Here is a 23644-nt window from a genome sequence, read left to right as displayed (position 1 = left end):
TCGGAAGAAAAGCACGACACGATCTCAACAAGGCGTAGAAAGGACCCAAAACCCACAAATTAAATAATGGCGCATATGAGACGCGAGTAGTTGTTGCAGACTCCGGTAGTTTTACGTAATCGATCTGTTCCGGTGGATTCACTGTCGAGGTCCAGCACAACCGTCATGTTTCCCTCACTCCCTTTCTTCACTGGCCAAGTGATTAGCGCGCCCTTCAAACGCGCCCAGCTTGGCCTGTTCCAAGGGAAAACTAAACAATACGGAAATAATGTCCCGTTCTCTAAGCACAAGACACGGCGCACATGGCTGCCAAATATCCAGTCCAAACGCTTCTTCTCCGAGGCCTTACAGGAGTATATTCGGGTGAAGGTCAGCACTCGTGCCTTGAAGACTATCAAAAAGGTGTGTCAAACTGCTCGTTGCTGCGTGTGTCGTGTGTCCTGACCGAATTACTCACGCTCGATCCAGTACGGAGGGATTGACCAGTATGTGCTGCGGACAAAGGCGGATCTACTGGGCTGGGAGGGTATGCGGATACGCGTGGTGGTGCGCGAGCGACAGGAGGCGAATGCAGTAGTGCAGCAACAGTTACCAACCTCTCAGCAGCCGGCTGTCCAGGCTGCCTCGTGATATCTACCACTTCCGCGTACAGTGAGTAATTTGTACCCTCACGCGTCGCACACTTGATTCATATCCAGTCTCGCCAGCTTTACACTAATTTTTCACTAATAATGGTGCTGCGTCCATGCATGAAGGCCTGGGTACATTTACTGTGGTTCCACGCGATGCACTCTTCGGGGTGGCGAAGATGCGGCTGCGCACATGGCCATGGTCAACATATCTTTATAGACATCCGAGCGTTGCCCACGTCTCGGCCGCCCAATGATCATCGTTCTACTTTCGCTTACCAGGATGTTTGCACAAATCGTTGGAAAAAGAGCACAACGAAGAAACAACTAATACAACTAATACAAGATAATATTCTGCACGCTGAGACAGACGTGGTTAGCGATAAGACGATAATTTATGATGTACCATATAGAAAACCAACGAACGATGCCACCAGACGTAAGGCATAGAGAGCAGAGGGAAGACAGATAACGAATGAATGTCCTCAAACTCGCTGCCCTGGGAAAATAAAAATACCCTATGCATTGCCAGGCGGTACCCCGACGAGCACAGCGGGTAACGGAGTTGCGAGCAGCTGCTTGTTATGCTGACGGGTGATGGGTGTAGATGGGCGACTCCGGATCTTGCGCCACCAGGTCCTGGGACCGTCGCTTAACCCTGGCACAACCTGATCAAGCATGCTGCTGAGCCCAGTTTGGCTTAGATCCTCGGTCAGACTGCTGCCTGTATGGCCGCTCGTGCTGTCCGCACTGATGCTGTTGTCTCCACCGTACGAAGACGAGTCGCTTGAACCGCCCACGTCACTCTCACCGGGAGGCACGTAGTATGTGAAGGGTGATGGAGTCTCGGAATTGGTGGGAACGGGGTTGAAGAGCGCCTCTATCAGATTCTCGGTGGAACGCAAACCGTACGACGACGCTAGTCGTTCTTCGTTGATGATCCCTGTATCAGTTACCCATGAGTACCCGTCTGGAAGCGGGCCATCGTATGAGAGAGTGCGAGGCAACTCGGTACGTGTGAAGTCATCCAATTGCCGAGCAACGCTAGTCCGAAGCAGCTCGTTGTTTGAGAGCAGACCAGAGACGGAAGCGAGGATCTCGCTCTTGCGCAGAGGAGGTGGCTTGTAATTCTTTTCACCACCAATGTGTTCCAGCTCGATCGTCAGCTGTACTCGGTGTCAGGCACATTCAGGGGCAATGAGCAGAGCAGTAGGCACACCTTAAGAGTCGCATTCGTCTTGCTCTCCCGCAGCAGATACCGCCGCGTCACAGACCCCGCGTCCGCGTATTCCGCCAAGTTCAGATACAGCTTCCCTAGCCGGGGATGCCGGGGCGCGTCAGGGTCGCCCGCGATAACTCGCTGCATGACGACGAGCTTGAACTCGCTCGGCAGCAGATCCCCCGTCTCCCGGTGCACGTCCATCTCCACGACGACGTTCACCGTGTGCTCCCATTTAGCGTTGTAGCTCTGCAGCTTCACCCACTCCGTCATCCCGCGGGCGACCGAGCACCCTTCGCCGGTCGCTGACACCGACGTCGACGAGCTCGTCTGCAGTGCCCCGTTGGGCGTCCGCAGAGCGGGCCGCTGGGTTCCAGTGGCTGTGCCCGGAACGAGAGGCAGTGGCATCGCCGTCTGAGCGGGAGAAGACGTGAGCCGACCGCCGTACGTAGCGGTGACCTCTCCGTTCACCTCGTCTTCAACCTCCTCCTCGAGCTCCTGCTCCTGCTCTTGCGCACTGCTGTCGCCATCCTCCTCCTCGCCATGCCCCTCGTCCGCCCCCGGTGTGACGTTGATCTCGAGGCCGATATCACTCGCCCTCGCCTTCCCCTTTCTCTTCGCGGTCCACGTTTTGTGGCCCCTCATCTTGGATAGTAGGTTCGGGCCGGACTGGACGTTCTTGAACTTCCAGCGCACGGCGAACTGGCCGCCTATGAGCGGTACATTGGAGAGCTGATCGATGTGGACTCGGACTTGAAAGACAGCATGTCTCGGAAGCAGTAAGTGTCCAATCTGAGAGCGGAAACCATGGCTAGCCCCGTGCGACGCGGTGCTCGATGCGCTTGCGCTGGAGACTGAGCGCGCTGTCGGTGTCTTCGTCATGTGGTTCGCTAGAGATGGTCGTCCGACGAAGGGAATAACATAGTGGTTACCGCTCAGGAATTGATGGTGAAGGTACCGCGCTTCTGTTTAGGAGGCCGAAACTGCCTCCGAAACGCCAGTCCGAAGTGCACGTGATCTTTGCGCATCCTGACTCCTGAGGCAGATACTTTTCCTCTGTCTTCTAGCGTATGTAGTCCGAGCGCATGGGAACCCGGTATCATTAGTATTGACACCTACGATGGTTGTATGGTACAGTGCAGCGGTGAAAATTGGAAAGAAAAGTCTGTATGTATTTTTTCTAGTTCGGGAAATGCCGTGGCATCATAGTACATAAGACTGAACTTCAATATTCCCAACCGAATCCATTACACTCTCCGATCTTTGTAACGACGGTTTAGCATGAGCTTCAATGGTGACATCTACTCTTTCTGCGATATATACGCTTGCGGTCGAATCCCGGAACTTTGCCGGAACTTCAAGGTGCTGCACTCGTGGCACGCAGACCGGGCTGACCGGCTGAGGGTTTTCATGCACCCAAGCTGAAGTGGGCTTATCTGGTAACGATCCTGTTCGTTAGTAACATCATCAGGCCCTGTTCCTTCGACCTATCCTGCTTAGCTCCTTGTCCGTTGCCACATATGCCCGCTCTTGAGTTGAAGACTAACGTTGCCCTCACCGATCCGAAGGCATTCATTCTGGAGTTCCATTTAGTGAGCTCATTTATATTCCACCTGATATTGCAGAATATGCTTATGCATGCAAACTGCATCGAAGTTTGGGGCTAAGGTGCTCAATAAGCCTCCCTCCGCCATGTCTTTGAGTTATACCTATAATGAGAACCTTACCTTCAATGGCACCTTTGATCCTGCCTTTCTACTCACTATTGTTAGTTCTGTTTCGTGCTGGCACATATCTCGTTGCATGTGTTGATATCTTTCAGACGAGCCTGGACAATTTAAGCCCCGAATCCAACGAGAAATACAGCAAGGCTTTGTTTGACTTCTTCGAGGAGAAGCTTGGAGTCCCCAATGATCGGGGATATATGTGAGCTTGAGAGTCTCTCTGCCAATTGAATAGGCTGTTGACAATGCCCTGGTCCAGTACGTTCTTCGATCCGAAGAGAGAAAATATGGGGTATGTGTCAATGATCTTCCGGCAATGACTGCCGCACTGACCAGTCCACAGATTCAAATCTACACACTGTGGGGTTCTTCTTCCCAAAGCAAAATAAGTAGTTGCGAGGGATTACCCGAAGATATGACCCAGGAGGGATTATTGTGAACGTAGATCCTTCTTCGTAGGTAATTTGATTACTCTGTAGTATGTCGCACCTAGCAATTGAGAAATTCTGAAACTTCAGCTGCTCAGAATTCATGACATAGGCCAATGGTGAACAGGTACACTTATAGTTGGGGAGCTTATTCCTCATCAATGCATACTCAGTGGTGAGTTTACCCTCCGTTCCGCGGCTATCCGGGGTGCATTCAATCCCCCCTCGACTAAACTTGAAATGCCTGATGACATACGGGACGTCGACGTCGCGGTGAAATTACCTTTCCACGTCACTCGTTTTATTGTCTTGTAGTCATGTCTCAGTTTCTTCACCCTTCTTGCAGAGTAATTCATTGCTAGTACTTAGCTTTCGAGTGGCGATGGCGAAGACACGTCAAACGTCGCAGTCAGGGGGGTATGTACATGATTGCAGGCCCAAGGCCGGGAGTGGCTTCGGAATACTGTCTGTTCACACTCACGTTGATCCCAGTGTTTGCTTTCGTGTACAAAACTTGATCCAGCGACGATCGCGAACCTTACATCCGAGTTTGACGCCGAGGCGATATAACCGGATCGACCGGTCGCGCACTGGCAGCTCCTACCAAGTTCGTGCTCGACGCATAGCAGCAAGTCGTTGCGCGAATAAATCGAGCTCTTTTTAGGTGACCGAAATGATATTTTTTTGATATTCTTCTACCTCAAGCTAACCCGGGTGCAAAGAGGTTTACAGAGATCAATCAATTTGGAGTCGTTTCGGACAAGAGTGGCACAGAGTCGTAAATATGTGAGTCGTCCAGGTCGATAACATTTTTCTTCACTCCACAGCTGTACAGTAGCAGAAATCAACATGTCTAGTCACGGTGGATGGAGGCAAACTGCCCATGGGGGAGATGCAGCTCAAGGCGGACGTGGTCGCACTGACAGTGCTGAGGCACCCCGTAATTCGAGCCCCCTGGGCTTCGTTGCGACAACGGGCCTTGCAATTGTTGATGTCCCAGCTTCTCCTCCTTCCTCCGCTTCGGTCTCTTCTCTTGCGGAGTCAGACCCCGAAGACGCCGCCGCTCGCGCACTCCTTCCTCAGCCCCTTCCCGTGCAGCATGGCGTGCCGTTATTTGTGCGCGAACGCATCGGCGGGGCGATGGCAATGACAGAGTCTCGCGACCCCCGCCTCATCCAGATGAGCATGGGCTTCCCTATTTCCGTGCACCCCATCCGTATCCCGAACACGCGTGGAATGTGGTCGTCTGCATCCAGCACGTCTGTCGTCGATGTGAATTTCGTGCGCCTTGCAGGCATTCTCCACAGGATGCTACCTCTGCGCCTAGTTGACGATGTCCAGCTCTCGGGTGTTTTTGGCGGCAACATGAAGGTGTACGGTCGCGTTGATGTGAGCTTTGATGCATACGGCTTCGAGTTCAATGTGCCTTGTTGGGTCACTGATCTTGGATTCCCGGTGGAGATACTTCTCGGAAGTGATTGGATGGTCAACAACGGTGTAGAGAGTACGTGGAGTGGAGGGGGGCCGATAATCACGGGAGCAAATGCGAAGCGTGTGCGAAATATTCAAGACGTGTACATTACGGAATGAATTTCTCCCAAGTTTGATATTCAATTTCATGTAGCGTCGAAGTCAATAAGGCCAAGTTGTGCATCAATATCATCGCGAGTATCGTTGTGTTCGACAAAGTAGCCCTTCTCGGAGGCAAAGAAAATAGATTAAGAGCGGGTATTCAGTACTGTGTGTCCTTAACGCGTCCTGGGGCCATAACAACACGCAGACAGATTGTATAAAATGTAGTCTCCGTGAGCAACGAAGTCTCTAGAAACGGGGAGTCAGCACGACAGGCATGGACCCCTTCTGCCACGAGAAGTAGTCTCCCAGATCTTCCTCCCACTGGCGCGGCCTATATCCCTCCGCAAAGCGCATATCGAATGCCTGCACTAGATACACGAGCACCATTCGCAGAGCGAGGATAGCCGCGGGCCTCCCCACACAGTTCATGGGACCCGTGGAGAAAGGTATGAAGGCGCTGGTGTTGTGGACACCACCCGAGGGCCGATTTTTGCCAGCGAGCCATCTCTCTGGAGCGAACTTTTCCGGATCGGGCGAGAAGTAGCGGGGATCGCGCTGCATTGTGTATGAGGGAACAATGACGGCCGTTCCTTCAGGAATGACAATACTGTTCAACGAGAATCTCAGCGAAAACTTCGTGATACTCTACTTAAAAACGTACTCGGGGCCAATCCGGTGAGGCCCACTTCCGGGAGTGGGGGCCCGTTGTAGCGTGGTGGGAAGCGCGGGAAAGAGTCGGAGACCTTCATTGCTGGTCCGGTTGAACGTTATTAGGTACTCTCTATGAAAGTGACGACGACATTACCACTTACATAACAGCGTTCAAGTACTCCATGCTGGCAAGCTTGACCGCATCGACCGGCTCTGCGGCGCCAAACGTCGTGTCGACCTCTTCTTTCAGATGCGCATAGCAGTCGGGATTGGAGAGCACGCAGTACATTATATTGCACAGTGCGGTCCCACTGGTGTCTGAGGCCGCAACCGTTGCGGTGATGGCGTAGATCATGATGACTGAAAATGGCGTCGACGGGTTGCCGTCTTCCTTCCCTTCGTCCAGCTAAAGGTCACGATACCACGATCAGTCAGTTGTCATGCGGAATTTACAGCAGCTGAATGCACCAAGTGGTAGAACAAGTCATTTGTCACAGACCCTTCCTGGAGTCTGCGAGTGAGCTGCTTATAAGCGAATAAACCGAGTGCCTTCGTGTGCTTGCCGACGAAAGAGAAGTATGGCAGGGCACGCCCGCACCAAGGTATGTGCCCAGTTAGTGCGGGAAGACTAATGGCGCGCAACATTAGTGAAGAGCTTACTATGTTAGTATTCTAGACGCACTAAAGGCCCGACATCATTGTGTGATAGTATCCCTGCTTGTCCCCCTCATGCATGAGCTCAATCCCGCCGCCGTAGCTAGAAAAGCTGTGAGGTTAAGTGGTTTAAGATCTATCAGCAGAACTTACACCATGTCTCCCGTCCAATCAAAACTGACACAACTCTGATCAGTGCGAACGGCGAATTCGGACATCTGACCACTCACATGCAGTAACTCAGCCACCTCGCTAGATCCACTTCAATTTGCTCGTCTTCGGACTGTGCATATCTTTGCCTCAGCTCGTCGATCAGCTGTGCCGCGCGCTTGATGATGACAGGTTCGTAACCCTTCACCGCGGCTGTGGTGAATGCGCGGTTCCACGTCTTTCGCGCCTCGGCGTGAACCGCGAAGTCGTGTGCGCCAATGAAGTGTCCCTTCTTGTCCCTGTTAACCGCGGTGTCCCGTTTGCTCGAGAACTCCCGCCCTTCCCACACTGCAAAGCACTCTCAGGTCATATGCAAGAAACGATTACGGGCGACGTACGAGGGCCTTTCGGCATCCCCTCTGAACCAAGGATGTATGGAATGAGATCTGTGTCGATGATAGATAATTCATTTGGGCCTGCAGAGAAGTGAATTTGAGAATCAGCCCAATAGCGACGCATGACCCACCAATACGGACAATAGGCCCATACTTCTGATGCAGTTGCTGGACGTAGAGATACTGCTTGCCTTTCGACGTCACATACACCAGCCACAACTTAGAGATCTTGGACAGAAGCGGGCCGGAGTAATTGGACAGGGGATGGAATGGCGACAGACGGTAAGTGACGATAGAGCCCAGCAATGTTCCGTAATACACTCCGTAGGAGAGAAGCAACGCGAACGGCGTGCTGAGCTGACCAAGCCATACCACAGGTAGAGCAGGTACTACTGCCAACAATGCGACAAGAGAATACAGATCATTCGGCTCGTAGTTCTTGAAGATGATGTGAGATGTCTACGCGGGGCAATCAATTTCGACTTGTTGAGAAGGCAGTGCACGTACCAATCCAGCTATAGCACTGAGCAAGACGGTGCTTTCGACAGACACAGTGGGAAATAGAGACATCGTTGCCCAACGGACAACCACCGTACTGCAACGCTGTATGCCGTCCTCAGTTAGGATTGGCAGCACCTTGTCAACGTCGTTCCGCGTATATTCAGTGGGTAGGGAGCTAGGAAACAATATGAGATGATGTTGATGATGTTGGGAGAATAATATTGAGGACGGAATAGCCTCGTGTTATATATTGTTCACCGCCTCCCAATATTTAGGTTGCTTCCTTGTGATGGATATATTACAAAGACTCTCCAGACACTCCCGTCTGAATGAATCAAGGGGCGCCTACATCAGCATTTGTCATCGTTTTCTTACCTCACTTTCGCATCTTGATCAGCCTTCATCAAGGAAATTTAAGACGATCGCGCGAGGGCATGGTCGATGGGTCGGATTCGATTGGCGCCCTACCGGCGCCCCTCGTCACGTCACGGCTGAGGGCTTCCTCCGCCAGATTGACAGTCCCGTCACGCCGGTCACGCGCGGCATTACAGTCCGTTGACAGTCCCTCTTGCCTAATCCGTCCACGCGCGTCGCCTGACCGAGCGCCGGCGCGAGTCCCCAGCCAGCCTCGCTGAACGGAAGGAAAACGGACGTCGGACACGAGAGGACATGCGAGCGCCGCACGCGAAGGTCGCGGTGCGTCCGCGAAGGTCGGTTAGCCAGACTGCATGCTCCCCATTCGGCGCGATGGGGTAGATAAGGCCCCGACAGGGCGGTGCATAGGATTAGCGAGAGTACTACAAGTAGACAAATATACACGTAGTAGACTAGGTACGAAATAAACTCACGGGATCATAAGCTAGTAGGAAACATTTCCGCGGTGGAAAGGAGTGGAGAGCCGCTGTACGAGAGACGAACAGCGCGCGACATCGCGTCGTGAAATGACGGTGAGTGGGAGTCGGAAAGCCGCCGCCGCAACCGACCACTCAGGCGGCGGCGCGCGCGTTCGCGCCCATGTTTGCGCTGCTGCTCGCAGAGGGCACCGACATGACCTGCATCGATGCCCAGCTGTGCGCGATCTCCGGGCTGTTCTTCAGGAGAGACCTCCAATGCTTCGCGATGTCGGCGTCCTTCGAGTGCGTGTACCACACGCCACGCTTGTGGTATCGGAATGCACCATTCGCATCCGCTCGTTCAAGATTCCCATCGAAATACGAGCGAGCGGCGGCGGCATCTCAAGCACTCCGATCCGCCCGTCTTGCCTTGAGCTTGTCGAGGATTTGCTGATAGCGCAGCCGCTCTCCATTCTCGTTGCTGTAGACCTCCCAGAACGCGTCGTCGGAGCCGAGCTCGTCACGCTCCTCGACAATAAACTTCCGAAAGGGGTCAGTGGAGGGAGAGGGATAAGTGGGAATGCAACATACCTTCCAGTTCCCCCATTCCATCCTCACTCGGCCCCATGCCTTCTCCTTGCCAGGCACACTGCTCTTCTTCTTGTAGAAGAGGTCCCAGTACTTGATGGGGATACCGCGTCCGGTGTTGATGGGAATTCGGAGCACGGTGGAGGAGTGCCACTCTCGGAAGAGCCTCGGAATGTCGTCGGAGAAGTGGATACTGGGCGGATCCGGCACTTGAGTCTTGTCGAACGCGAAGTCTTCGCCACCAAGATTGACAACCTTGCGATTCTGAGGAAGTGCGGCTTGAGGAGTCGCGGAGGGAGCCGGCAGAGGAGTAAGATTGGAGGCATAAAGGGGCGCAGAACTTGGATTCCGTGGAATTGTCGGCTGCTGAATGTTAACGACCGGTCTGGAAGGGACGAGAATGGGAGCATGGCAGACAGGAAGAGTCTGCACATGCGGCGGAGCAGGGGGGATCCTTGTACCGATCACGTTCGCGATTTTGCCCAACATGGATCGCTCGAACCGGTGGAACTCACGCCGGACCTGTCTGATAGGAACCAGCTGCACACAATTGGCAACTTGGGTTCAGCACAGCGGTACAGTATCATGATTTCGAAGGGAGAACCTACCTGGTGCTCCTGTTCTATGCCCTCTACGCCCTCTATCTCGACGTCATCAGCATCCTGTGGGCTCTCGCTATTTCTTGCAACAGTTGAGCCCTCCCTGGCTGACGGTGCAACCGGTCGCGCGGAATCTAGACTAGGGGTTGCGGCACGCTCTCGTTCTTGTCTTCTGCCGGTGGCAGTGTCCCCAAGCACAGCATCAGACTGCAAGATTGCGGCGTTAGTGCATCATCACGAGCCGAAAGTCTGCAACGTACCCAAGTGTCGTTATGCGCAACGACAGAGTGCTGCAAAGGCTGAGGTACGCGTAGATCTCCACTCCTCTTACTCGGATACTCCACGACAGGTTCCCTCTCTCCGAAGAGGGTCACGATCCGCTTCGAGGAGTGTTTGTTCGCTCGGGAGCCTGTGTAGTCGCCCCTCTTGCGCTTCCGACTTGCCTGAAACAACCTGCGCGAAAAGATCAGTCACATAGACAGTGCTGCAGATCGAGATTCAGGACTCACCCCGCCCATTGCTCGGGATCATTGGCGAAGTCTCGGAGACGGGTTCGAAGCACTCTTCTGTTCCCGCTCACTGGCAGCCCATACTGTGCAAGATGCTGTTTCAAAATCTTGTTGGTAGGTGTGTTACCGGTGCTGGTGGGTATTTATAGCTGCTAAATCTCTCGGAAATTTGTTGATTCCGTCATGTACTCACATAGTGACCTCGGTCAGCTGGAGTTGACGGTCTCCTTCTCGGAGAGTCTGCCCAGGCAGCGGTAGCTTCAAAATCTCGGTCTCGGGTTCTGATTCATGAGAATGAGTGGAAGAATTTTTATTAGTATGGGGAGCCATATTGTAGAGTGGTATGAGCCATGGAACGAAACTGATCCATGTGCGTGCAGTCGATCATATGTATGGCGATCGGTCTGCGCTGTCAGAGCCGACCCACCTTGTTCGGCTACATACAACTCATAACTATCTTACATCTGACGGCAGCAGTTCATCCCTCACCTCATGGATCCACAGCATCTTCAGCAGCTGCCTGGTGCTGCAGCATGCCTACTGGAGGCTCAGATGGTCTGCTTCCAAGAAGTAGTTGATGAGCAGATTGAGGAGCAAGAGTCCATGGAGCAAGCTATGGATGTTGACAATCGTCTGGATGCTGACTCTCATTATCTGCGAGAGCCCGATCCTGTTCACAAGAAACAGAAGCTATCTGCTAGCAAGGAGAATCTCGTTGAGAATCTGAAAAAGGCTTCTGCTCATGTTATTGTGGAAAACACGCAGAACGAGTACCGAAGGTGAGTCTCATGCGACTCGAAGATCAAGATCCTGGACTCATATTTCCTCTGCAGAAATTGGACACAGTTCACCGAGTTCTGTGCTGAACTTGGGTATGTTGAGGAGCCCAAAGATGTTGACAATCTGTACCCGAACATTCCGAGTGATTTTCCAACGTGGATTGCTATCTGGATCATGAATAAGTAAGTGAACTACACTCATCCACTGAGCATTGAAGGGACCAAGATCATTGCCAACAATTTCAGGGCAGACGAGTTGGATGTGCGCACTGGAAAACCGAAGGACCCGTCCGTTGCCCGTGTTACCTATGGAACTGCTCAGAAGATGCGTGCTGCCATCAGTCATAAGTTCGGACGCCATTATGGGCTGGGTACTCAGCAGTGGATTGAGAATCCACTCAAGCCGGGAGAGTACATTGGGAATCCGTCGCTGTCTGTGACCGTCTCGCAGTACATGGTCAGTCTGCGACGGCGTAAGGTGTGTACTCCATGTCAACGTGTACCCAGTGCTGAGACCATAGCTATACACAGATTCGTGGAGGGGAGATTGTGACGAGCGCACGTGCTATTGACCAAGAGATGATGAGGATGCTGTGGGCCTTCAATATTGAGTTCCCACAAGAGCAGTATGCACCTGTGAGCTGAAAACGAAAGGCGGAGCAACCCGAGCAGTGGGCTGGATGGAGGGTGAGGCAAATGCTGCACCTTCTCTATGTTGTCTCCATGCTGTGTCTTCTGTGGTATGACGAGGCACTCAGGATCATGTGGAGTGATGTACATCTTGAGATGTGTGACGGCACCTCTCGTGTGCGTCTTGACCTTCCCTTTCGCAAGACAGCTCAAAATGGAGGTGAGCAGCTTACTTGTGTTCTGCACTGTTTGATGTGGTTTGATAGTAGTAATCAGGCATCGCACCCTTCTATTTGTATCTGGACACAACACGGCCCTGGATGTGTCCAGTGCAAGCATTCGCACAGTGGTGGGTGATATGTAGGAAACTAGGCATTGAGCCACAGGGTTATGTCTTCCGCAAGCGCATTGGGCAGGATGGGGTGAGTGTCAATGCAGGTGATGCAATGGTCAGTGTTTCCATCTTCAATCATGTTGGGCAGACTTACTGGTATGGCATTTATCTTAGTCAAATGACGCCTTCCTCGAGTGCTTCCGCAACAACCTCTGTGACATCAAGGTTGATCCTCGACCATACGGCACACATTCATTTCGCCGTGGTGGTTGCCAGTACCTTGCAATGGTGCTCCGCTGGCTGCTGTGGCACATCTGCACCTGGGGCGGATGGGCAGAAGACTTTGACAACCCGAGAACAATATTCAAATACCTCCTGTCTTGGACCGACACTCCGATGCTCGAGCGTCAAGACTATTTCAATCCAAAACGTGCGGAGAGCGATCCTTGCACAGCCTGTGGTCGCACCTGTCCGTGCGCTTAACACAGTGCAGTCAAGGGTGCCAACAGACATGCAGCTGTGTTTGTGCATTCAAAAGGAAAAGAGATATTTTATTTTATTTGTTCTGGCCCAACTGGCATAACTGTACAATACGAAAGCTTTCAGCTATAATACATAATCAATCACCATGCAGATACTAGTACAGTGGGAAGAAGAAGCATCAATTATCATCAATGGTGAGATCAATAACAACTGGGTCATCCGTTATCAGAGAGATGACTTCCTGCTGCTCCACATCATCATCATCATCGTCACTGGCGGTCAGGTTGATGACCTCAGAGAATGTTGATGGGTCTACACCACAGGAACAGGCATGTGCATGATGAACTATTGTCAAAGGAACCCAGAGCTTCAGAGGCCTCGCACTGTAGTTCGGTTGTTGCGTGCCCGATGGGTGAGGAGACAGTCGTACACCAAAGAGGTTGGAGATGGCAATGTCAGCAGAATCGCGGTCGATTGCTATCACACGGACATTATCCTGGTCCATGGAGTGATCAGGTTGCAGCCAGACCTCCAACAGTGGTGCTGCGAGAGTGGAGTGTGCACCCTATGTAGAGGAGGCGTCAGAAAATGTCCACTCTTATAGACTCCCGCTCACCTGTTTCTGGTGCCGCCGGTCATAGGCGACTGCTTCAGTGACAAGGAGTTTGAGGGCCATACCAGGCCACAGCCACTCGTGGACATGCTTGACGATCCCCGACTTTGTTCCCCAGCCAAAGTGCAGCTCGCAGAAGGTGCCGAGCTTTGCCAGGTCAACAGGCAGGGGATGAGCTGGGAGGTGCGAGATATTTGCTGATGTTGAGGGGCTGAGGTATGCTCGGAGCACAGCGACATCAGGGAATGAGTCAGGGACTGAGTTTGACAGCGCGATGTGACGGCGGCCAAGGTGATTGTCAGGATCAGTGCTAAGGATGGACTGCAGCCTGTCACGCCAACCAGACAGGAATGCGGACAGTTTGGTCTCGTTGTTGCTGAGCACCACAGCAGCCAGGGATGGCAAGGTCACGCATGACCCCTTGACCTTTGACGGGGTCTGTGACCTTGACGGGGTCTGACCTCTGGGGTCACAGAGGTCAAGAGGTCAAGGCGTGACCGACGCGACTCAGCTCTGATCACGTTGCATTAAACAGAATGCGTTCCGCTGGCAATATAGTACAGTCTTAAGTAGAGTATGGCGCAATATATGTTTATTCCCTACCTACCGTTGGCAGTACATACATCCTTTCTTCCATGTCCCACCCAGTCTGGAAGTATTTCCGCAGAGGGGACATAAAATGGAAGACCAACCAGTCAATCTGGGAAACACGGTGCATTTGCTGTGTCGCTGTGAAGGTTCGTGAAATCCGCACACAAGAGCTGAATGCCGTAATCGAGGGAAGTCTCACGGAGGCACGAACTGCGGAGGAAATTGAGGAACAGCGTTAGCAGTTTCATATTCTACGAGGGTAAATCCACTCACCAGAGTGACAGTCTTCATCACATCCGAGCCATTGTGCGGCAAGATCGACACTCTTATTAGGCATATTACTACGGAATGTCCAAATGCCTCTGATGCAGAGAAACAAGATGTTGCACGGATGAAGCTGAGTCGCCGTGCGATGAAAGCTGACAAGGAGAACGCAGAGCTGTCGAGACTATCAGTCACTTCCCCTGATGATCACGCAGGTCCATCAACTTCTGCGGCAACACGACACATACCTCTTGCGGATACCAGGACGTCAAGCATGGCATCCATAGTCACAGTTAGCGAAGGATCGGCAAGTTCCATGGAAGTACATGAACCACCCACAAAGCGACTAAATTCCACCGCTGATGCAACTGCCGCTATGTTGCTGCTGCCTCGCCCGGATGTGTTCTATGGTGAAACCGTTTCTGTAGCACGATGGGCAGAGTCCAAACAAGCCGAGTTTGCAGCAGATCTTTGTCGTCTGTTTGTTGTCTGCAACATTGCATGGTGGAATGTCGAGCAACCATATTGGCGAGCCTTTTTCCAAAAGTGGTTACCTCGGGCACTTCTCCCAGGGCGACGTGAGCTGTCAGGTCGGATTCTGGATGGGGAAGTGGACAAGGTCATGGACGAGATCATCAAGAAGGTGCACAACAAATTTGCTACGGGACAATGCGATGGATGGAAGAATGTCGCCAAGACCTCGCTGATTGCGTCAATGGTCAATGTGGAGTACACTGTGAGTACATAGCTTCGAAGACCACGAAAACGCTATATTCACAGTGACTGTGTCAGGCATACTTGATGAACACTTACGATATCTCTGCACTACCCAAGACAGCAGAAAACTTGCTTGAGATAGTACTGTCGGAGATTAAGTACTACACGGAGAAGCTCCAAGTGATCCTGATGGCATGGTGTACCGACGCAAGTGGCGAGTCAGCTAAGATGCGTAGACTTCTGGTCCAGCGGTTCCCCTTTCTGGTTGCGCTAGATTGCTGGTGTCATCAGGTGAGTATTAGTATCAGTTCTACTACAATGTGCACTCACAGTGGAAGGTTAGGTCAACCTGGTGGTTGGTGACATCTTCAAGGTCAAGGATCTATTTGTTCAATGGATTGATGATGCCGTAGAAGTGGTGAAGTGGTTCAATAACCATAGCCGAGCACTGGGTATGCTGAAGGACGTACAACGCATGAAGCTGGGCAAGGTGCTCTGCCTAATCTTGCCAGTTCTCACTCGCTGGACATCTCATTATCTATCCGTCCATCGCCTTCTCGAACTTGAAATCGCATTCAAGCAGCTTCTATTGGACTCAATCCCGGAATTGGTATTGTGCGCTGGTGCTAAAGCCGATGCACAGCGCAAGGCACGGGAGATCATTGCGATTCTGGAACGGTTCGACTTTTGGGCCAATCTGCGCAAGTCAGTGCTAAGCTACCATTGAATCAATAGTGTACTTACTCTCGTATGACAGAATCCAAGATCACCTTCGACCATTGGCTGTGGCTGCGAACGCCACACAGTCTACGAACGCACGATTGGATGTTGTCGTCCTCACCATTGTCAATCTCTACCGCATCTACTCTAACCCCACCACAGGCCTTGACCCGCGAGTGTGCGAAGCAGTGTTGAATAGCCTGGAAAAGCGCTGGGCAAATGTCGATCAGCCAATATTCATTCTTGCCGTTATCTTGAACCCCTACCTTCGTGTATCTCCATTCACACATGACAGTCCCCTACGCACCTTTCACCATGTTTGGCAGCTCATGAAGAATGCCTACCTGCGGATGTATCGTGTTGAGCCCGACAACGAGTTTCGGACCGCGCTCAGCCAATATCTCAATAGGCTCGGTGAATGGAGTGACGAGAGCATGGAATTGGATGCGAGAAAAGAGAATGCCCGGAAATTGGTGCGTCCCGTACAGTTACCACACTAGCACAATCAAGCTCATGCAAATGAGCCAGAAAACCACGGTGGATTTGCTCCAGATTTGGCGCGAGCACGTCGCCTTAGCTGAGGGCACGAGCAACTCTGAACCTCGAGCACCAAATGGTAAGACCGGTCTCGCGCTATTGGCCATGCGCATCCTCAGCATGGTACCCAATTCTGCGCCTACCGAAGAAACATTCAGTCAGTTTGGCATCACACACACGAAGCTCCGCAACCGCTTGGATCCTCAGAAGGTGCGAAAATCTGTCATACTCAGAACAGATACAAATGCTCGCTACGGTGCACCGAGAAAACACAAGCGCAAATTTGGCGACGATGCCGAAGAACAGGATGAAGAGGAAACCATTGTCGTTGATGTTCCCCCAACAGTGGCTGGGACATCATCAGCCGCTGCTACCCAGATCACCACGGAGAATTCTATATCTCCCGCGATACCCATTGACATCTCGTTGCCGCACTCACACTCATTTCTTCCCGTGGCTTGCGATCTCATTGACGACGCCACAGCAGCATCTATTGAAGCTGATATACCATCTGTCGGTCGTTCTACACTCCATGGACCTGCACCTGCTGCACCATCCATGCTCTCAAAGGACAATCTTCTCTTGAGGAACCTATTTTACTATCCGTCTACATCTTCTAATGTATCATCCTCTGCTTCCTTCTCGATGCTCGCAGAGTTCTGGCGTTCAAGTGAGCAGGGATTGGGTAATGAGATAGCCTACCACGACATTCTACAGGAATCAAACTAATTTCAGATACTTCGTTACTTAGAGAGACCTACTGTACATACAGATTAACACTAGCCTTACACCAAACTTATTCCTTTCCGCCGCCATACGAAATCACGCGTCAGTCACGGGTTGACCCTTGACCTTTTTGACCTTTCGGGGTCGGACGGGTCATGACCTCCGGCTTGACGGGGTCTGACCCCGTCACTGCCATCCCTGACAGCAGCATCACAGAGCGACTCGCCAAGTCCATAGCACGTGATTGCGAGGGCGGTCTGAGGCCCGCATCAACGCAAGCCATTCTAAATGGACACGCAGAGAGTGTGGATGGTCAGATGTAAGGCGAAACACATGAGCATCGCCATACTCACCTCATCATAGTCACCTCCGCAGAGAAGTGCGACAAGGACCAGGCTGCCGCATGAGAGCGAAATCGCGCTGTGTGCATTGATAGTGCATTGCCGAAAGGCATGCACCTCATCCTCCGCGTCCATTAGGGTAAAATCAGCCGCAGGTGGGAAGGTGAGACTCACTTTCTGATCACGGTGCGGGCGCCAAAAATGAGCGCGTCACTGTCATCCGTCAGAACGGTGTCGACAATGCCGAGCTGGTTCAGCTTAGCCAGCTCGGCCTCAGCTTCACCAGGGGCCTGGGCAGAAAACAGTGCGAGGGTCAGTAGTGCCAGCACGGAGAGCACAAAATACATATCACGCGCCACTCGTACCCAAATGTGTCGAGGAGCTTCTGTGTGTTTCCGACCATCCAGTGCATCCTGATGACCTTGCGGGAGCGTTTGTGTGCAGGCCGGCCCGGTCCATCGAAGACGAAAAGGGGGCGCACGGGTAGCTTGAGCAGTCTTGCGAGGCGGTGGAACAGGCTGCGCAACTCCGGGTTTTCACCTGAGTTGGCGTGCCCGGCCGCGAACTGTTCCTGAAGTTGATGGAACCAGATGCTACCGGCGACCTCGCGTGAGATACCCACTCACATTTGAGCGTGGGGAGGGACATACCTTGTGTCAATACCAAGCCGATACAGCCACTCGCCGGGACGGCCTTCGAATCCGTCATGCAAGGCGAGCAGCTTGAGGGATGTTTCCTCTCGAGCGGGCTTCAGAAGCTGGGCAACATGGACGCATGCGTGAGATCGCGTTGCTACCAAGGTACAGCGATGGACGTACCTCCCAAAGGCCATTCACGCCCATGTTGAGCACGTTCCCACGAGACTCAAGTCATTGTCGGAGGCAGGTGCGTCAGCACGGTGAGGACAGGTCGAGGACCCGGTTGAGGTGACAGCGCGTCGCGCGGGGTGGCGCTCGAGACTGGGCAGGGCGGCAGGAGCCTCGTCGATGAGCACGCGAAAGACGAGTAAAAATAGACGGGTACACGGCATCGTTGCTGCGTAGGGCGATGCGTAGAGAGTCCAGCCTGCAGGAGACGGCGAGGGGACGGCGGCACCGCTGGTGGGAGGTAGCGCCGGGAGTTCATGCCGGGGAGCTCACCGAGGGGATGTAAATTTGTGGACTGCAAATCTGTCGGTCAGTCGCGCATTCGTGGGGGGCCGCAGCGCGGTTCCCCGCGAGATTCAGCCCCCAGCCCAGCTTGCTTCAGGTTGGCAGATTTACAGTCCTGGTGGGTGCGTTTACAGTCCAGCGGGGCGCTTGCGGGGCCTCCTCCTTTGGGCGATGCCACGACGCCAGGGCGCTTGTCTTGTTCTCCCCGACCCTCCCTACTGGACGCGCCCCTCCTTCCTGGCCCTCCCTTAATATTTGACGTGCGCACTGCGCACCCTCCCGCCGCAGTCTCTTTTCGCCGCTCCCTCTCGCGCGCCCCTCGCGCCCCGCCCTTCGTGTCGCGGCCTCCGGTTCATGGGGTCCTTCTCGGCGCCGTTCGGCTCGTTCGGCTCGCACGTGACATTTCCGGGATTAGGCGCCGATGGACTGTCAATTTGGCGGTGATCAGCCTTTCTTCTCCCGCCAGCTAGTGTCGTGGGCAAAACTCTCAGAGGGGCTCGCCAATCGCCGGCGCGGTGAAACTGCACTCGCATGGTCGTGGCGTGGGCTGGCGAGCTGGCGCAACTGGTGCAGCTAAAATTTGCCCTTTTGCGCGAGGAAACAAAAAATTTCGCCCCCAAATCGCCCGGAGGCCGAGATAGAGGTGCGCAAAATTAATTCAGACCCTATATTAGGGGTTGGAGACCTCAACACCAAATTTAGCCACCCAGCAAAGGTCGGTTATCCCTGAAATTGGCCAAAGTACTTCCTTTTTGGGGAGGTGCCCTCGTAGTTGCGCCAGGTATTGCCATCCAGGGTCAGTGCGCCAACCTGGCGCTCGCCATTTGCCACGCCAGGCGCGGCGAGGTGGCGAGGTTTTGCCAACAACACTACTGCCAGCCCTGCAACCGGAGCCAGTGCTGCAAGCAATGAGTAAGATAAGCATTGTAGTACAGGTTATTACCAGCCTTGTTTGCAATTACAAGGCACGTTAGAGAGTTCGTAGGCCATCGGGAGCGCGTGTCCACAGGCACCGCTGGGCGCGGGCTGCACACCATCCGCGCAACATCGGCGACAGCGACGCACAGTCTAACAATGACTGCCAGAGCACTCAAGTGTGGCACCGCCACTTTCGACTGTCCGTGCTTGTTGGGAGAGAACGACCAACGGTACTATCAGTGACCTGGATATGCCATGTGGCCCAGAAGTGCCATACTTTTTTCTACAGTTTGATCCTCTGCACTGATTGCCTCAAAATTATTTAAGGATGCTCTCATACATTGTACTTTAATACTGTAAAAGTTTCAGAATTAAATGTGGCCCACTTGGGTCCCATGAAATCCGGGATTGCCAGAATGTATTTGGCTGGTGCCACACCTCGGCATGTCTCCAAAATGTTCAACACTAGTCCAAAAAATCCGAAAAAATAGTCTCTAGGGTTCTATGTGCTACAGAAACAGTCTCTGAAGTGCCGAAGACAATCAGAAAAGGTAGTGTGTAGCGGGACCAGAAGTGCCATATTATGGCACATCCGGGTCATCGATAGTAGGCTGCCGTTAGCCGAAGTCCACATTGCATTACCCATTAGAGTAATTTCTTAGAGCGTAACAAAAATTTTACAAGCAGTGCTACCTATTCACGGAAGCCTCCAGTTGACGTAAGTATTTTGAAATCAGGGTGTGATGTGACCAAGCGCCCACAGGGCCAATCGAATCCGACCCATCGACAGTATACTCCATTTTCTTACCTCACTTTTGTATCCTCTGGAGCCACGTTTCGTCCATTTGAGGGCACGCATATCACGGTCGTCTACGCCGAGCCTTCCCGCCGAGTTGCGACATCTCCCTTCACCTTTCCCACATAATGGAATCAATGACCCCAGCACACCGCCATGTTCATGTTCATAATCTGTGCACCGGAAGTGAAAACTCTGACTATTCGCCGACTACTTGGATGCCTTCCCGTAGGATTTAGAGTGTTTCTAAATCATAAAGCGGACTATGAAATGCCCCACTGTGTCGGAACAGCAAGATTTGCAAGACCATAACGACGTGAGACCATGATCACTAAATCAAGTTCTAGACAGTCAGAGGACGAACGGTGAAGGGACGCAGAGCGCGCTGAGGTGAGAATCACATCCGCGAAGCGGTCTCACATTTTGGAGATACTACAGGGTGCTACACAACCGACCCCTAGTCCGACAACAGTTAGAAGCTGGTTATCGGAGGAGGGCATGCTACGAGCCTGAACGCTACTTCCAATTCCTCGACTACGATCCGCAACCGCCTCAAGGTACCATCCGCCAGCTCGCATCTACCAGTGATTCCACGCATGACATCATACAGTTCGCGGGCCGCATTGCGCAATGTCTCAACCCAAAGGCGCAAGGTTCCTGATGGCGATAAAAAGCTGAGGAACACGATTCCAGGAAAATAGGGACAGGATGATTGCGCACCAATGTCAGGGAGACCATCCGGCGGGTGGCCTAAACCAAAGTCCTCACGGACAGCGGGGTCATCATACAGAACGCGGGCAGTCAAACCACGAGGAATGACTGCAGGAAGGTGATCTGCAATTCGGGGTATCATCCAATGACCGCCTTCTACAGTGCGAGCTGTTGCCAGGTGTATCATCCGACGACCGCCTTCTACAGTGTGAGCTGTTGCCAGGTGTATTTCCACTTGGGCCAGGACAGGGATATCGCGCGGAAGGGGTAGGATGATCCCCACGCTGGCCGCTTCAGACTGGGCTTGGACCATAAAGACCTGAGAGACATGTGAGGGTCAGATGGCGAAGGATCATATGCCCGTGGGGGCCTCACCAGCAGGACATGCATCCGGACCGCCCATGCTTTCCACAGGATCAGATCAAAGGGCTCGGTAAAGATCTCAATGCGAAGAAGAGCTTCCGCGTGCGAAGGATGATGCTGGCGTCCATAGATGGGAGATTGAGTTTAGGATGGGAGATGCCTCCGAGATGGGCGGGTCCTTATTAGGCGCTCAGGCGGGTTCGGTGATGGAGGATCCCTCGGAATGAGTAGGAGCATGGGGGGACAGGATTGCGAGATATGGCGTGATGGGCAGTGATTCAGTGGAGCGATTGTTAAGCAGATGCGGGCAGTATCGGGAGGGCAGGAAAGGTCAGGACCAGTTAAGTATGATGGCAGGGGAAGAGGTCGGGGAGAAAACCACCGTCCCGGAAGGTACGCTTGCGAAAAGACTCGTTCACATTCCCATCCCATCCAGTTAGTGCGTCTTTGGGCAGTCTTGCATTTTGTGCGTTTTCTGGGCAGTCTTGCATTTCCGCGTTTCAGCGTTCTCCTTAGGGCAGTGCGATTTTAGTCCGACACGTTTCCAGCGATCATTGCGACTATAGACATTTTCCTAGCTACGCTTTTGGGCTACCCACCTCATACCTCTGGAATAGACTCTTCTCCTTCATCGCATCTCAGACCCCACGCGGACTTGATTCCGCTCGTACTCCACCTTTCCGGCTTGCGACAGAACTACAATCTCGTCAACGGCAAGATGATGTAAGTGATGCCGAACACCAAAGATAGGCAACGATGGGGGTTGCAAGGGTGCAGAGGTCGAAAACAAGGGGCAACCAGAGTGAAAGTTTTTGGAATCATGTTTCGAAAGTTAGAGGCAGGACCCCGAACACAGGTTGGACCACCACCTTGATGATAAGATTCGGCTATGACTACAGATAAGATCGTTGAGGCTACGCCGCACCGCCGCCTCACCCTACTACTACTAGAATTACGAGTGTTCTTCTTAGGACCTACGCTCAGTGTCGACGCCGCCCTACCCCGCTTCAGATTCTCCTGCATCTCGAGTAAACCATCACTATCCGGAATCATGTTATCTTTTCGCCAATTCTGAGTCGTTACTTCATCAATTTCCATCCAACCCTCCTCGCGCGAAGTGATGAAAGAGTCGACGATAAGCTGTATCAGGATCGCAGGAAAGTCGCCGTCGTCTGTTGTGTGCTCGGAGGTCAGATGATATGGGATGTTGTACTTCCATATGGTGTGGCGCTGCCCGGAGGTCGTTACTGGACACGGTGGGCAGTGAAGCCTGGGTACATTAGTGCATGGCGAGTTCTTGGTCGCATTGCGTGCGGCGCCATACATCATCTCCTTGTAATGGTACCGACAGCTGGAAGAGGTTATCAAGGACTTTTTCTTCAACACTTGCAGAGTACACCGAAGATACGAGAGGATGAGACGCGAAGCGCGTTTGAACGCGTTCGCGTTCACTGTAGATCTCGGGACTTGATAAGATCATCTGGGACCTTGCTGATAAGAGAGCTGCCTCACCGGCCTCTCCTCGCCAGCAGCTGCTTCCACTATGGTATTCGAGGTAATGACTACACAGCAATATGGAATGCTTCATACTTAGTTCAGATCCTGTCCCGATTGGCAAAATATGTAGAACAGTGCTCGTACCACGAGAGTTGAGTGAAAATGCATCTCAAAGTTCTGATCAAGGACCCCGGCTACCAGTTTGGGGAGGACGACCATGAAGATACCTTCACCGGCTGCTCAGCTGAATGCCCCTTGGTCAAAAATATAGTTTAGGGAGATGTTTAGAATCTGGAAGGGGGTCGACCCCCCCTTCCAGATATAAGGTTTAGAAAGGTATCACTTTGTTCACAGGCTCGTCGGAGATCAATTGGCCGACATGCCGGAGTGATTTAGAGACGAAATTTAGCTTTAGAACGTCTCTAAACAGCTACGGGAAGGCCAGTGGAGGCTGGTACAACACTGCAGGTGGTGTGGTGGTGGTGGTGGTCAATTCGTGACATGGCCGCATCACGTGGTAGGTTCCTTCGAGTTGCCGCCGGCATATCCCTTGCTCTGCATAACCGCGAAAACCGTAATGTCTGCGAGGCTGTCACCCACTGCCCGGCGGTTGCGTACCATCATAGTCACTGTACCGATCATTGGGGCAACGTCTCGTAGGTCTAACGTTTCTTCCGTTGATGAGCAGTTAACAGAAATCGTTCACATTTAGTGGTGCTGTACAATCGTCTTGTTCTGGGTCAACCGCGACGGACATTTCCCCGTGGAGACCCTACGCAGTCAGACAAGAAAATTCTGGAGATCAAGGGAGAGCCTCAGGGATCCACGTGGAGAGCAGAGCGGAAAACCGAGGAAGCAATATGGGGAGAAAGTGGACATGTTCCTGACTCAACAACACGCTCATAACTGCTTTGAGATGCGTGTCTTGGAGCACCAAAGCGCATGGAATAGTGCAAGGATGAGATGTATACTATACGGAGGACGTCTTCTCGAACGAGGGCATATACCATCGTCTGTG

The 23644-nt window shown here is 52.7% G+C and overlaps 13 protein-coding genes across 13 annotated transcripts; 7 read left to right on the top strand and 6 right to left on the bottom strand.

Moving 5' to 3' along the window:
• Positions 1–165: 165 nt before the first annotated feature.
• SCP_0504160 (54S ribosomal protein L24, mitochondrial) lies at positions 166–630 on the top strand (the record flags this gene model as incomplete). Its single annotated transcript, XM_027758480.1, has 2 exons — positions 166–402; positions 469–630. The coding sequence occupies 2 exons, from the start codon at positions 166–168 to the stop codon at positions 628–630; spliced, it is 399 nt and encodes a 132-aa protein (XP_027614281.1).
• A 517-nt stretch (positions 631–1147) lies between these two features.
• Positions 1148–2730, bottom strand: SCP_0504150 (predicted protein; the record flags this gene model as incomplete). The annotated part of the gene is made up of 2 exons (XM_027758479.1): positions 1148–1795; positions 1849–2730. The coding sequence occupies 2 exons, from the start codon at positions 2728–2730 to the stop codon at positions 1148–1150; spliced, it is 1530 nt and encodes a 509-aa protein (XP_027614280.1).
• Positions 2731–3368: 638 nt separating this feature from the next.
• On the top strand, positions 3369–3961 carry SCP_0504140 (hypothetical protein; the record flags this gene model as incomplete). The annotated part of the gene is made up of 5 exons (XM_027758478.1): positions 3369–3440; positions 3505–3615; positions 3671–3774; positions 3832–3864; positions 3916–3961. 5 exons carry the CDS (start codon positions 3369–3371, stop codon positions 3959–3961), a joined length of 366 nt encoding a protein of 121 aa, XP_027614279.1.
• Positions 3962–4849: 888 nt separating this feature from the next.
• On the top strand, positions 4850–5590 carry SCP_0504130 (hypothetical protein; the record flags this gene model as incomplete). Its single annotated transcript, XM_027758477.1, has 1 exon — positions 4850–5590. One exon carries the CDS (start codon positions 4850–4852, stop codon positions 5588–5590), a length of 741 nt encoding a protein of 246 aa, XP_027614278.1.
• A 231-nt stretch (positions 5591–5821) lies between these two features.
• On the bottom strand, positions 5822–7995 carry SCP_0504120 (hypothetical protein; the record flags this gene model as incomplete). The annotated part of the gene is made up of 10 exons (XM_027758476.1): positions 5822–6182; positions 6237–6326; positions 6388–6632; positions 6695–6854; positions 6909–6983; positions 7034–7057; positions 7111–7378; positions 7429–7506; positions 7557–7884; positions 7933–7995. The coding sequence occupies 10 exons, from the start codon at positions 7993–7995 to the stop codon at positions 5822–5824; spliced, it is 1692 nt and encodes a 563-aa protein (XP_027614277.1).
• Positions 7996–9161: 1166 nt separating this feature from the next.
• SCP_0504110 (hypothetical protein) lies at positions 9162–10785 on the bottom strand (the record flags this gene model as incomplete). The annotated part of the gene is made up of 6 exons (XM_027758475.1): positions 9162–9299; positions 9351–9887; positions 9956–10153; positions 10207–10399; positions 10456–10587; positions 10649–10785. 6 exons carry the CDS (start codon positions 10783–10785, stop codon positions 9162–9164), a joined length of 1335 nt encoding a protein of 444 aa, XP_027614276.1.
• A 162-nt stretch (positions 10786–10947) lies between these two features.
• Positions 10948–11879, top strand: SCP_0504100 (hypothetical protein; the record flags this gene model as incomplete). The annotated part of the gene is made up of 4 exons (XM_027758474.1): positions 10948–11234; positions 11289–11417; positions 11481–11712; positions 11766–11879. 4 exons carry the CDS (start codon positions 10948–10950, stop codon positions 11877–11879), a joined length of 762 nt encoding a protein of 253 aa, XP_027614275.1.
• A 78-nt stretch (positions 11880–11957) lies between these two features.
• Positions 11958–12681, top strand: SCP_0504090 (hypothetical protein; the record flags this gene model as incomplete). The annotated part of the gene is made up of 3 exons (XM_027758473.1): positions 11958–12084; positions 12141–12313; positions 12373–12681. The coding sequence occupies 3 exons, from the start codon at positions 11958–11960 to the stop codon at positions 12679–12681; spliced, it is 609 nt and encodes a 202-aa protein (XP_027614274.1).
• A 178-nt stretch (positions 12682–12859) lies between these two features.
• Positions 12860–13970, bottom strand: SCP_0504080 (hypothetical protein; the record flags this gene model as incomplete). Its single annotated transcript, XM_027758472.1, has 4 exons — positions 12860–12993; positions 13066–13246; positions 13298–13757; positions 13918–13970. The coding sequence occupies 4 exons, from the start codon at positions 13968–13970 to the stop codon at positions 12860–12862; spliced, it is 828 nt and encodes a 275-aa protein (XP_027614273.1).
• A 555-nt stretch (positions 13971–14525) lies between these two features.
• On the top strand, positions 14526–16852 carry SCP_0504070 (hypothetical protein; the record flags this gene model as incomplete). Its single annotated transcript, XM_027758471.1, has 5 exons — positions 14526–14885; positions 14942–15157; positions 15210–15571; positions 15624–16059; positions 16115–16852. The coding sequence occupies 5 exons, from the start codon at positions 14526–14528 to the stop codon at positions 16850–16852; spliced, it is 2112 nt and encodes a 703-aa protein (XP_027614272.1).
• Positions 16853–17360: 508 nt separating this feature from the next.
• Positions 17361–18032, bottom strand: SCP_0504060 (hypothetical protein; the record flags this gene model as incomplete). Its single annotated transcript, XM_027758470.1, has 4 exons — positions 17361–17480; positions 17543–17783; positions 17841–17947; positions 18009–18032. The coding sequence occupies 4 exons, from the start codon at positions 18030–18032 to the stop codon at positions 17361–17363; spliced, it is 492 nt and encodes a 163-aa protein (XP_027614271.1).
• A 2495-nt stretch (positions 18033–20527) lies between these two features.
• SCP_0504050 (hypothetical protein) lies at positions 20528–21079 on the bottom strand (the record flags this gene model as incomplete). The annotated part of the gene is made up of 2 exons (XM_027758469.1): positions 20528–20712; positions 20776–21079. The coding sequence occupies 2 exons, from the start codon at positions 21077–21079 to the stop codon at positions 20528–20530; spliced, it is 489 nt and encodes a 162-aa protein (XP_027614270.1).
• Positions 21080–23203: 2124 nt separating this feature from the next.
• On the top strand, positions 23204–23532 carry SCP_0504040 (hypothetical protein; the record flags this gene model as incomplete). Its single annotated transcript, XM_027758468.1, has 2 exons — positions 23204–23282; positions 23339–23532. 2 exons carry the CDS (start codon positions 23204–23206, stop codon positions 23530–23532), a joined length of 273 nt encoding a protein of 90 aa, XP_027614269.1.
• Positions 23533–23644: the final 112 nt, after the last annotated feature.

This window comes from Sparassis crispa, assembly GCF_003851025.1.
Source record: "Sparassis crispa DNA, contig_000004F, whole genome shotgun sequence".
Taxonomy (NCBI): domain Eukaryota; kingdom Fungi; phylum Basidiomycota; class Agaricomycetes; order Polyporales; family Sparassidaceae; genus Sparassis; species Sparassis crispa.
This window is presented reverse-complemented; position numbering and strand designations above follow the sequence as displayed.